This window comes from Rhizophagus irregularis, chromosome 22, assembly GCF_026210795.1.
Source record: "Rhizophagus irregularis chromosome 22, complete sequence".
Lineage (NCBI taxonomy): Eukaryota > Fungi > Glomeromycota > Glomeromycetes > Glomerales > Glomeraceae > Rhizophagus > Rhizophagus irregularis.
Window position 1 is genome coordinate 1,038,697 of NC_089450.1, and position 12,549 is coordinate 1,051,245.

Below are 12,549 nucleotides of genomic sequence, written 5' to 3' on the forward strand. Positions count from 1 at the left end.
TTCACTTAATTATCTGAAATTATTGCAAAATTTCACTAAATTATCTTCGAAAATGTTGCATTTATATCGTTTACACTCAATTGTCCAAAATCGGTAAAACATTTTCACTCAATTGTCCGAAATTATCCTAAATTTCACTAAATTATTCAAAAATCTAGCTAACATTTACCAAAAAAATGCAAAATTCACCACAATTTTCCACAATTTGTATTACGTTTGCACAACATTGCTGAAAAATTTACCTAAATTTTCAACAATTTACATAATATTACTAAAAATACACTACAATTTACCACTATTTGCATTACGTTTGCATAACATTACTAAAAATTTAACTAAATTTACCATAATTTGCACTTCGTTTGCATAGCATTACTAAAAATTTAACTAAATTCACCACAATTTACATTACGTTTACATATAATTACTAAAAATTTAACTAAATTCACCACAATTTGCACTTTGTTTACATAACATTACTAAAAATTTAACTAAATTCACCACAATTTGCACTTCGTTTGCATAGCATTACTAAAAATTTAACTAAATTCACCACAATTTACATTACGTTTACATATAATTACTAAAAATTTAACTAAATTCACCACAATTTGCACTTTGTTTACATAACATTACTAAAAATTTAACTAAATTCACCACAATTTGCACTTCGTTTGCATAAAATTACTAAAAATTTGCCTAAAATTCACTACAATTTACATTACGTTTGCATAAAATTACTAAAAATTTAACTAAATTCACCACAATTTACACTTCGTTTGCATAACATTACTAAAAATTTGCCTAAAATTTCCCACAATTTAATGATAATTTACTGAAAAATTTCTCAACATTTGAATTAGGAATTCTGTAGGAATTCCGCCATTTTGACAAAATTTGCCAAATTGTAAGTCCTCCATTATCCCAAAATTGTAACACAATTTACCTCAATTTACCGGGATAATTCTCAATTTGCCAGAAAAATTCCAGGCAAATTTTGTGACAATGACATCTGTTCGACCTGTGTGGAAGAATCGATTTTAGTAGGTTAAGTGCCTTTTCTAGTGTGATTTCAAGCTCATCTGAGATTATGAACAATCCAAGAGGGAGTGCTCCGACCGCACAACTGGTACAAAGAAGTGTAATCGACGTATTTAAAGGTTCGAATGATGCTGAAACATCTACATAACATATTTCACCAGATTGTGGGATTTTTTCGTGCACGCGACTCATTAATCCAGTTACCACACATAGAATAAGTGCCTTTTCCGTACGTGAATCGTATTCTTGAAGGATTGCTTTTCCACGACCTGAGCTGTTATATTCGTTTACAATATCTACGAGACATCTAAATATTAAACTACCATTACAATCACCAAGTGAAGTTTCTCGATATTTTTGAAATAACTTGGCAATATAATCGTAGTCAGGATTATTTGCCCGATCTGCAAGTAGAACTAATAGATCCTGTTCATCCATAGAACTAAGGTACAACTCATCTTCATGGACATTTATCGCCGATGCAGGCGAATATCCATCTTTGAAAAGTTGCAAGAACTTCTCGCAGAATTTTTCATTGACACGACGAAAGCTTAACGATTCTGCCGAATTAATTACATGATTGTGCGTAAACTTTATATTAACCTCTAGGAGATGATTAAGTTCAACGCGCCAACTCTCTAACCGAAGATGAATTGTTGCTTTGCAACTGGTATTTCGTAATCGAAGCAAATTTTGGCGTTTAACTTCTCGACTTCCTTGCTTTTTCTTCACTGTATCGCTATGTATACAATGTCTAGTCTCGCAAAAAAGAACATATTTTCCCTTGATTTCATAACGCTTGGTTTCCAGCATCATTGTTTTTGACCAGAATTGAAACGTCACAAACCATTTGGATGCCTTCTCTTTATCATTGACATCTACAAATACGTCTAGTTCAAATTGTGGTATCACAAAGTCCTCAGCAGTTTGATACGATGGTAGTTCGTTAAAGTTTATAATTGAATATGTGTAGTGCTGGGGAAGTATCGATTTTAAAACATTGGGAAGAGAATTCCAAGAAAAGAACTACAAATTTAATTAATAACAATACTGAAAAGATAAATAAATGATACTTGTAGACGATAAAAAGAACTATATTTTAAAATTTAATACATGATAAAAAACAATGAAAATTCAATGATATTTAATGAATAGCATTTAAAAATAATGAAATCAATAAAATATATGCTACATGAAAAAAAAAACAATGAAGAATCTGATATTTAAAAAAAAGTATATTTAAAATCAATGAAATATGATAAAAAAATTAAAAATTAAAATACAAGCTTAAACTATATTAAAGAAATGATATATTTTCGTTATATTAAGTTAAATAGATATACACTATATTATAAATATATAATTATTATAATTGAAATACTTGTTTTGCTCAAAATCTCGGTTTTTTTAAATATATTCCATGTGATTATATTATCAGTCACCGAAAATGTCACATGCAGATCATTTTCATAATAAATCAATTTTGTGTAACATTAATCCAACAACTTTATTTTATAATTAAACGTCAAATTCCAAATGTACCACGCTTGTGTAAATTACAAAATTTATAGATAATCATGTGTTCTATAAATTTTATCATTACTTTCCATTTTAGTAATTTTTTTTTTTCGTTTTACATTTCTTGCAAAAAACCCTTAAAAAAAGCTTTTCTTCGAGATTAAAGTTGAGAAATGGAGTAAAAAATATTTTTAACAATAGTAATATATGCAAATTCACGAGAAGAAAATGTTTTTTTAAGTTATTAATGACGGTCAGTTAGGTAGTTTTTGTGTAAAACGTAAAAAATTGGATTTTTTTTTATTATAAGGAGCTTTTTAATATAAAAAATGAAAAAAAAGTATATTAAAATCATTTATTTTTGTAAGTTATCAATATCCTCTTGTATCTACAACTCTTCAATTATACTTGTTAGTTATACAATACTATATACTAATACTAATTTCTCTTCTCTAGGCGGTCTGGAATTATTTTTGATGATTTGGAATTTCTTATTTTTTCAGCTTAGAAATTTTGCCTAAAGTAAAGATAATTATTTTTTTTCTCATACTACCATTACTTATTTTATAACTAATATGGATTGTTTGTCCTTTTTTTTATATAGGTTTAATAGTAGTTAAAAATTATTTTTGACGATTTCTTAATTTTCGTGATGGACGTCAAATAATATTAATTAATCAGATGAAAACAAGTTGATTATTCATGTGAGTTTATTTTTTGCATAGATAATTTTGTATTCATATAGGATAGATTTATTTTTATGTAGAACAATTATTTTTTCGTGTATAATAGAAATTTTTTTATCAATTTTCATAGATAAATAAATATAAATTTATTTTTTAAAATATTTTATGCTGCCATCAAAATTTTTTTTAATATTTTAATTAAAAATAATTTATTTTTTTTACAAATTACTATAGCATGAACGTATAATAGTTTGGGATTTAAGTATCAGTTGCTTCATCATCATCATCAGATAGCATGTTTGTTTCTTCTTCTTCCTCCTCCCCCTCCCTCCCTTCCCCTTCCCCCTCCCCTCCCTCCCTCTCCCTCTCCCTCTCCCCCTCCCCCTTCCCCTTCCTCTCCCTCCTCTCCCTTTTTCTTTTTCTTTTTCTTCTCTTATTTCTATTTTTTTTTCTTTTTTCATTTTAGTAATATCAGCAACTGTAACCCGTGTGATATTTCTTGCTTTCTTCCAATAGTTGTATAACTTTCTGTTAAAAAAATTTCTTGATTTGCTATTGTTTGTAATCTCTTAATTCCAATATCATACGCAATAATTAATTGATTAACTCCATCATCATTTAAATTGTTACAGAATTCAAATACTGGATTTTCAAGAGGATTTAAAGATTCAAAAGCATTTATCAATAAGTGTGCGAGCTCCCAAATCTTTTCCTTTCGAGATTGAACATTACGTGGTCGGGAACTTTGAACAGAATCTCCAATGTAATCACAAATCAGCATTTCTGTTCGTTCCTTTTCTAGTTGAGTAGCTTTTATTCTTAATTTCAACTCTTCTTTATCTGCTGGAATTCTTGTTACATTTTGTTTTACAAATTTTACTCCAAATGTTTCTAGTGCTTCGTCATATGCAAAAAAATGTCCAGGACTTGTTAAATTAATGGATGGTGCTGTACGAAGCATTTTACGAAGTAGAGGATTATTTTCTATGCAATGTATATGATACGTTACAGATCTAGCATAATTTGATTTACCGGCAATGGGAAATAAAGGTGAAAAAGCTTTTAAACTTTCATGTTGTAAATCAAATATTCCCCATCTAATACTAAACCAATGTGCACGCCAATAACTAGCCCATTGAAAATATAAATACCAAACTTTTACACAATTATTTTCTTCTTTTAAAATATTATCTAATGTCTGTTTTTTCTTTTTTACATATATATGAATTGCTATTCCTACGGAAATCCAAATCAATTCCAATACTCTTGAAGTTGCTCTGAAATCTACACCTTTCTCTAATTTATCTAGAAATCGTATACCTAATATTCCTGCCATATTGAATATTCCGTAACCAGAAAAAATTGTAATTAATGCCATCATCATATCCTTATTGGTATGCCATTGTCCAAGGATCATTTTTGTTTTTTGATTTGTTTTACAATAACTAATACCTCGTCTAAAAATAGCTTCATCCGCAACTACATTAATATATTCATTATTTTCCATACCAATTTCATTTTTATACATTTCTAGACATTTATGCACAGCGGAATCACTTGATGGTTGATCTCCAGCATCAAGAATTATAACATTAGGAGGCGGAAGATTAAAACTAACTTCAAAATGTGTCATAATTTGATTACGTATATCATCTTCATTAAAATCTGAACGATAATTAGGAGTGAGATTTTCATTAAACGTAAGTAATTGTTCAAAAACTGAATTAAAAATATTAAATGTTTGTTGTGAAAAATTATTTTGCCCAATAATTTCAGGTAATTCATTAGGTAGTTGGTATTGAAAGAGCATCCGTAATGTAGCGTGTGAATTTCCTCTAACAGCGTCAAAAATGTTTCCATAACCAAATGTAGTTTCTTTAAAATCCACATTATCAATAATACCAAGATTCCAAATATTCTTTTCATGGCAAATTCGATCAGTTGGGTCTACTAAGAGAGCACGAATTTTTTCCAAATTTCGTTCATGTCTTTGAGAGTGGCTTGTAATATTAACAACTTCTAAAATTCCCTGCAATGATGACAAAAGTTTTGGTTTTCGGCAAAGACTTGCCATTGTTCGAGGTAACCAAATTTTCCATCTTTTAAATGCAATGTTTAAAATTATTGAAATAAAAAATGTGGTTTGTTTAGTAATTTTTTCATAATTTAAAGGTTTTAATGGTTTTTTACGATATTTTCTTTGTCTATCTATAATTTTTTTTTTGTTTCATATAAAGTTTTTAAAAGACCATCATAAAATTGTACTAAACATGAAGGAAATATAGAACGATATTCTTCTATAGAAGTAGGTGATTCAAGTAATTTTTTGTGAATTTTTAATTCATTTTTCGCGAGTATTATTGAATGTGCTAATGCTTCTCCAAATTCAAAAAAATGTTTTGACGTAAGATTCTTAGGATTTAATTTTTTATCAAAATTGTAATTAAATTTGACTAAAATAAGAATAATAAGAATTATAAATAAAGAAGGTACTTCATTTTTTATATTTTGTACTGATAGTAGCGTTGATGATGTAGTCTCAGATTTTTCTTGAGTATTAATAATACATAAAATAGGAGCTAAATGTGCTAAAATTTTTTCTTGAAATGCTAAATTATCAGAATTAGCAATATTAAGAATCCAATATCCAATTACTTCTAATGCCTTTTTGGTATCGTTTTTATGATGTGACAGGTTATCACAATTTGGATCTTTTTTTATACCTTGTCCAACACGTTGATAAATATGCCCACCCTTTTCTTCATAACAATTCATACATATATATCGTGCATGTTTACTCGAATTTGTTGGAATTACAAAAGAATGGTATGTTTGCAATGCACCACATTTCATTTGCCTTATACAAGGTACCTCGATTATTTTTACCTATAACTTTATATGAGTGATTTTCACAATTAGGACCACGACTAAAAAAAATTTTATTTTTATTACAAAATAAACATCTGCGTCTATGAATAATACTTTCCATATAATCTTTAGTTTGTTTTAAATTTGATGAATGCAATTGATTTTGATCATATAAAAAATGCGAATAACAAACACCTAAATCTTCAATTAAAAAATTTTTTGCTTTAACTTCTTCATCGTCAATTTGCCAAGTTCCAATCATTTGCCAAAGTCGTCTCAATTTTTTTTTTAGAGTTGCACTGCTGAATTTTACCATCTAACATATCAATTACAACGCATGGAGTTAAATTTTCATTATTTGGTACTTTAGTAATTATTTCATCACGCTCATCATCAGATTCTGTCTCAGAAAAATTACTTCCTATATCACTCAGATCCTCCCAATTGTCTTCTTCCTCTGAAATATTTTGTTGAACTAATTTTTTTGCATTTGTAAGCATATTAAAATCTAATTCAAATAAAGATTCTAAAGATTCATTTTCCTCTACATTATCGAAACTCTCATTTTCATCATATTCACTATAAAAAGTTTCATTCTTATCCGTTAAACTTTCCTCTAAATTCTCATATTCTAAGCTTTTCTCTAAATCCATTATATAAATCTAAAAAAAAAATTTTTTTTTTAAGAAAAAAACACGTTATATTTTACTAGTTTTTGTTTAAAACTTTAAATTTCTTGTTATCTTTGGTAAATTTCAAGTTTTTCTTACCTTTTATTATTTTTAATATCAAAAATACAACAACTTCCAGCGAAGATTAAAGTTGAATAACAAAGAGTATGAGAGATTTTTTTTAATAAGGTTATAGAAGCGGTCAATATGTTCGTTTTTTATTATTTAATTTAGATCGATCATATTGTGTAAATTTGGTGTTACATATGATTTAATTTTTTTTAATTTAACAAAATTTAGGCCGGCATTACGGAATTGGCCAGAATTAACAAAAATTTGGCCAGAATTATAAATTGTTGATCGGCAAATTTAACCAGATTTAATTAATTTTGGCCAACTTTAATTATATATTTGTATTATACATTTGAAGAGGGTACTGCGCCATAAATTTTTTTTTCTCGACCTTAATAAAAAAAATTTGCCTTTTTTTATTGTGACATTTCCAGTGACTGTTATAGGATATACTCTAAAAGCTTCGATAATACAAAAAAATATGCAAAATTAACTAACCTGTGAGATATTTTGTGAAGTATTTCCTATGGTGTCCATTGCTGTTTCACGAATCACGCCGTAAGCTGTGTAACTTTAAGCTTTGTGATAAATCAGATCATTAGACTACTTAGCCAAAATAAAAAGGTGAGAAAAAAGTGAAAAAATCTAGCGCGATATGTAGATATGTTTATCAGTGCGACATGACGATCATAAGTTTTCTGTGCTGCTTCATCACGTAATGACGTAATACTTCCGCATTTGGGGGACCGTTAAAGCAGAGTAGAATCGCGTGACTTTCGAAATTTTTCTTTTTTTTAAATAAAACTCTTTATTATATATAAAACCTTCCAAATAAATATATACTAAGTGCATTTTGACCTGTTCTGCAAGTTTACTTAGAGCACAAAATGAGGTTTAGAACACCGTTTTCGATTTATTCAACTTTTTCAATTTCGTTAAAATTGATCTATCCTTTTTTGGGTATGATCAGCAAAATTCGTTTGCTCATATGTAAAGTCAAAAACATTGTTCTTTTTCCACTTTTTCTCCCTAAGTAAACTTGTGGAGCAGGCCGAAATACACTTATCTAATGATTTTCAAGTTCACTTTAATTTTAGTTTATAAAAAATTTATCAAATCATAATAATTTTAAATCACGTGATTCTATCCCGCTTTAACGGGCCCCCGCATTTGGTATAAATATTATTGTTGTTTAATACTAACTTGTGTCATTAATTAACGATACTGCGCCACAATAAGTAGATTTGATTTTTATTCGATAATCGATTTAAAATCGATTCTTGTCGATTTTCGATAGATACGATTTTAATCGAATCTTTTCCAATCCCTACCCTGCAAATCTATAAAAATGACTTCGTGATTAGCATACACATCCTCAAATCCCATATGCGAAATAATGATTGTTTGAAGAAATGTCTATATCCGAATATTGTTTTATTGATATGATAATAGCGTGGCCGGAGACATGACATGCAAAAATAAATCATGCGAATATATATGCCAATCTTACGTCGCACAGCCGGCAAGAATTTTACCGATATCTTCTGCGCATTTCAGGTGATCATCGATCTCACATGATTTATTTTTCTCTACTGTTGAGCGATCAAAAATATACAATGCCGTTACGCACACTTTAACACTTCCTCATCTGTACATATGTAAAAAATTATATCCCCGAGGGGCGAAACTTTATTGATATTTATATATGTGGAATACAGATACATAATACTAAGGATAACAATCGTATATGACTTGTGGCGCAATAGCATACTTTATTAGGTTAAAAAGATAATGTGAGTAGTTAAGATACATTTAATTTTTTAAAATAATGCATAATTAATAATTTTAATCATATTAATGATACTCTTCACCCCGAACTTTTGTCTTTCTTGTTTTACGTTCCCCTTATTGTATCAAACTGGAAGAAACAAGCTAGAAGAAATAGAACAAAAATTAAATAAAAAATGACAGCAATCAAATGTACATATCACCATAACAACTTTTTGCATACTTACGTTGAGGTTTCTTAATATACATATATACATTTCCATTCTCCACAAACCATCCCAACTTATCTCCTCCTATTGATCTTTTTGATGCTTCTTCAGGGGAACCCCCAAGTGGAAACACCATTTGACCTTCATCTTCCCACACAAAAACACGACCATAACAATCTAAAAAGACAATTCCAGAGTAAATCTCCCCAATAATAATTATATGATTAAAACCAAATTCTGAAACGCTTGTTATATAGCTAGTTAGTTCTTTTGGATCACTATCCTTGAGAATCTTAAAACCAATAAAAGCTCCAATACGAGATCGTCCAGATTTCCCAAAAGCATCAACTAATATGGAATTATTGTTGTAACGCAATGTTTTTCCATTCTGGACTGCACATGCTGGCACTTGGGACACGGTTCCTTTATCTTCAATGGTTGATGATTCTTGGGTAGGGAAAGAGTGCGCGTGTATAAAACGACACGTTTCTGAAGGGGTTCCATCAGTTGTCCACGCATTATTTCCCAGGGTACCGATTCTGAACAATTCCCCAAATCGTGTCTGCAAAATTCCAATTGATCGTCGGTTAGGACATTCACCACATCTGATGCCCGATACAACGTCTGCATATTTTGTACTCTCGAACTTGTCACCTTGCAGTTCATTGGTACTCTGCAACGAACTGAAGCACCCATCATGTACTTCACAGCTATTCCTTTTTGAGTCTCTCTTGAGTACGTTATGTTTACAGTTGATGGTCGTAAATTTTGATTCGGTTGAATTGTTATCAAGCTTTCTGCTAAGCATTCCAGACTTCTCATTAAATAATCTATTTGCGTTTTTAATTTCATCTTCCCTGAAGGCGGGTAAGCATAGGTCCAAAGAATAGACCAAGCGTCCCAAATGGTGAATATCAATATCGGACGAAAGTCGGTTAAGGGTACTCTTCTTCCCCTCTCGTTGAAAGGTGTTATTATTCCGTACGTTCTACATAAAATACGTTTTATGAACTTGTTCAAGCATCTTTTTTGTACTCACTCTCCTTACCTGAAAGGTTCCACGAATTCCCTGATCAAACGCCTCTGCCATGGTTCTTTCAGATTATTTAGCCAAATATATGGACTAGAGAACTGTGTATAAGTACCGTATATGCTAAATTAGTGAAACAAACTAAACGTACTTGTTTCTGTCCCAAGTCACCATTTATACATAAATCGTGTTACTAACGGCCAGTAACGGGATTAAGCACGTTGATAGATAATTAGTAAATCCTTATCTTTTGGTCTTATATGTTAAAGATTTACAAGTGTGAGTCATAATTAAGTATTTCTGTATTACGTAATACACGTTTTAAAAATAAATCCTACTGTGCTGGGTGATAGTTACTCCATATGACCGGTTAGTGAGTCTGGAAACACTATAGGTAACCTGATTAACCATATGCCTTTAATCTTTTTCAGAGTTATAGGATCGTAATCATATCCAAATAGCTTATTGATCTTCCTTGCTTTGCTTGTTATCTTGCGCAAATATTCATCAGAAACGCCTGAAAGGTATAGTTTCATTTCATTATAAATCTGGGACCTTGCTGTCTTATCCTTAAGATTTTTATCCTCGGATCTGAGCTTCATGACCTTATCTTCGAATCTTTCAGAGTAGCGACCCCAAGATGAAATCTCTTCCTGCTTAGCTTTGATCGAATTTTTCCTTGCTATACTCGCTTGATGAAATAAACGGGCAAGCTCTTCTGTGACAGGTGAAGAATTAGAATGCTCTCTATCAATAAATTCGGTATTAATAAATTCTCTCTGGAAATCATCCACCAGAAATCCTTGTAATAAGTCTCGTACAATTTCAGTTACTAAGCCTGAATCCGGGAAACATCCTCATTAAGTCTTTCAGGCATTTTTTGCACAGAGTCTTCCAATGAAATCTTTTCTTGATCGTGAACAATGTTCACGGTTTTTGTGTTACTTTCGTTTTCATCATGATTTCTTAGAGAAGTTTCTGTAACACATGATAAGTCGGAAGGGACAGTTGACTCACGCTGAATTTTCTTCTCTTTGTTACGTTGCCTTATCTCATCACTAACCCTTTTCTTACGTACCTCATCCAAGAAATCATCCGTCCCTTTATCCTCCAATGACTTAGTTTCTGTGCGAATAGGTTTGCATACATTAGAATTAAATGTGCTATCAGATGTATTTGATGGTTTTGCCATCTTTTCTAGTTTACCCAGGCGAACAACATTGTTTGGGTTCTCGACAGAGCTGGCATTGGCCGATGATTGTTTGATTTCCTTGATATCATCATCCATTTTGGCAATAAGGTTGGTCTTTTCTTTATCTCTCTGCTCTAGTCTCGTGAACCTAGCTTCATGTTCTTCCAAAGCGCACCTTAACTTTGCATTCTCAGCCTTGACCTCTGCATTCTCATCCATAACCTTGATATATTTGGCCTTAACCTCAGCATTCTCGGCCTCAAGCTCAATGATGCGTTGTCTCAATGAATCAAGTTCGGTTGACATGATAATATTTTAATGCTCTATAATGCTAGTATTCAAAATCAGAAAACTATGTAGGCCATTTTGGCTGATCGTGAACATTGTTCACGGTTTTGCCAAGAATTTTTTTTATTATTATATGCAAAAAATAATACATAGTTTGGGGCAAATGTTTAAGACAGCACCAGTTAGTACTCTGGAGTAATACATCCCTTTTGGCTGTGATAAGACTCTAAGCGGGTGCAGACTCGGCCACAAGTGCTCCCATCCTTTCTAATATGTGGGCAGGTAAGACGATCCATTTATTATATTCTTGCACCTTTCACATTATAGAATTCGAATTTCAAAATGAGAAAATCCTAATTGAACTGTGGTGGAAAAAGTATATCGTAAACGATTAATCATATACCACAGCATAAATCATCATCTATGGACGCGGAAAAAACAGTACTCAACATTCTAACCGGCCGATGGATCGATCCAAACAGAAAGCTATTCCAGAAGTTGATTCGTGAAGGCTATAAATATGTTGATAGACTCTCAGATTATTTAGAAGACATTGGAATCATATATGTAGGTGAATTTGAATTAGATCCCCTAGCCGACTTCTACTATCCAGCCTTAATTCCGCCTTTATCTGTCTTAGCAATTAGAGCAGATATTCGTGAAAAATTTATTATTAGTGTGGAGTCTGCTGTTATGGGAGGAATGAGTCTATTTATTCTAGAAAAAAATAAATGATCTTCGCTCCAGAATCTAATCCAAATGAACTATTCCATTGATAACTTGACTACGTTAATAGGAATAACTTGGGAGCAAGAAGAGATGAAAACTTGGAGGAACGGCGTGCTTATGAAATTCCTCCATCATTCAAATTTAGCTCCTTCGAAGCATAGACCGGGTGCATTATATGATGCATTTACCAAGACTAGTGTTTTAGGGCCAGAACATATATTGGCTCTAGCGCGAGCATTTTGCTAAGGCGTGATTATGATATAAATAAATTGTTTATAGTCCTGGAATGGCAGTTTATTTTTCGCTTATCATATATACCTGCAAAATTCAATTTTTTTTTTTATTATTACATGCGAAAAATAAATACGAAGTTTCGGGACGTAGCCCGGGATACATGACGTCTATGCTAGTGTCCTATACAATTATTTTTTCTTGATTATCTCTTCTACACGGCGCT

The 12,549-nt window shown here is 31.0% G+C and overlaps 8 protein-coding genes across 9 annotated transcripts; 2 read left to right on the plus strand and 6 right to left on the minus strand.

The window, feature by feature from the left end:
* Positions 1–942: 942 nt before the first annotated feature.
* OCT59_014490 (uncharacterized protein) lies at positions 943–1,857 on the minus strand (the record flags this gene model as incomplete). Its single annotated transcript, XM_025327562.2, has 1 exon — positions 943–1,857. One exon carries the CDS (start codon positions 1,855–1,857, stop codon positions 943–945), a length of 915 nt encoding a protein of 304 aa, XP_025170624.2.
* Positions 1,858–3,702: 1,845 nt separating this feature from the next.
* On the minus strand, positions 3,703–5,319 carry OCT59_014491 (uncharacterized protein; the record flags this gene model as incomplete). Its single annotated transcript, XM_066150055.1, has 1 exon — positions 3,703–5,319. One exon carries the CDS (start codon positions 5,317–5,319, stop codon positions 3,703–3,705), a length of 1,617 nt encoding a protein of 538 aa, XP_066002265.1.
* Positions 5,320–5,453: 134 nt separating this feature from the next.
* OCT59_014492 (uncharacterized protein) lies at positions 5,454–6,098 on the minus strand (the record flags this gene model as incomplete). The annotated part of the gene is made up of 1 exon (XM_066150056.1): positions 5,454–6,098. One exon carries the CDS (start codon positions 6,096–6,098, stop codon positions 5,454–5,456), a length of 645 nt encoding a protein of 214 aa, XP_066002266.1.
* Positions 6,099–6,352: 254 nt separating this feature from the next.
* OCT59_014493 (uncharacterized protein) lies at positions 6,353–6,766 on the minus strand (the record flags this gene model as incomplete). Its single annotated transcript, XM_066150058.1, has 1 exon — positions 6,353–6,766. The coding sequence occupies one exon, from the start codon at positions 6,764–6,766 to the stop codon at positions 6,353–6,355; it is 414 nt and encodes a 137-aa protein (XP_066002267.1).
* A 1,984-nt stretch (positions 6,767–8,750) lies between these two features.
* OCT59_014494 (uncharacterized protein) lies at positions 8,751–10,057 on the minus strand (the record flags this gene model as incomplete). Its single annotated transcript, XM_066150059.1, has 5 exons — positions 8,751–8,788; positions 8,872–9,415; positions 9,508–9,841; positions 9,902–9,976; positions 10,035–10,057. 5 exons carry the CDS (start codon positions 10,055–10,057, stop codon positions 8,751–8,753), a joined length of 1,014 nt encoding a protein of 337 aa, XP_066002268.1.
* Positions 10,058–10,236: 179 nt separating this feature from the next.
* On the minus strand, positions 10,237–11,381 carry OCT59_014495 (uncharacterized protein; the record flags this gene model as incomplete). Of its 2 annotated transcripts, XM_066150060.1 has the most annotated exons (2): positions 10,237–10,721; positions 10,829–11,381. In XM_066150060.1, 2 exons carry the CDS (start codon positions 11,379–11,381, stop codon positions 10,237–10,239), a joined length of 1,038 nt encoding a protein of 345 aa, XP_066002269.1. The 2 variants fall into 2 exon arrangements, with proteins under 2 accessions (XP_066002269.1, XP_066002270.1); XM_066150061.1 differs by having other exon boundaries at positions 10,716–11,294.
* A 405-nt stretch (positions 11,382–11,786) lies between these two features.
* Positions 11,787–12,098, plus strand: OCT59_014496 (uncharacterized protein; the record flags this gene model as incomplete). Its single annotated transcript, XM_066150062.1, has 1 exon — positions 11,787–12,098. One exon carries the CDS (start codon positions 11,787–11,789, stop codon positions 12,096–12,098), a length of 312 nt encoding a protein of 103 aa, XP_066002271.1.
* Positions 12,099–12,122: 24 nt separating this feature from the next.
* On the plus strand, positions 12,123–12,338 carry OCT59_014497 (uncharacterized protein; the record flags this gene model as incomplete). Its single annotated transcript, XM_066150063.1, has 1 exon — positions 12,123–12,338. The coding sequence occupies one exon, from the start codon at positions 12,123–12,125 to the stop codon at positions 12,336–12,338; it is 216 nt and encodes a 71-aa protein (XP_066002272.1).
* Positions 12,339–12,549: the final 211 nt, after the last annotated feature.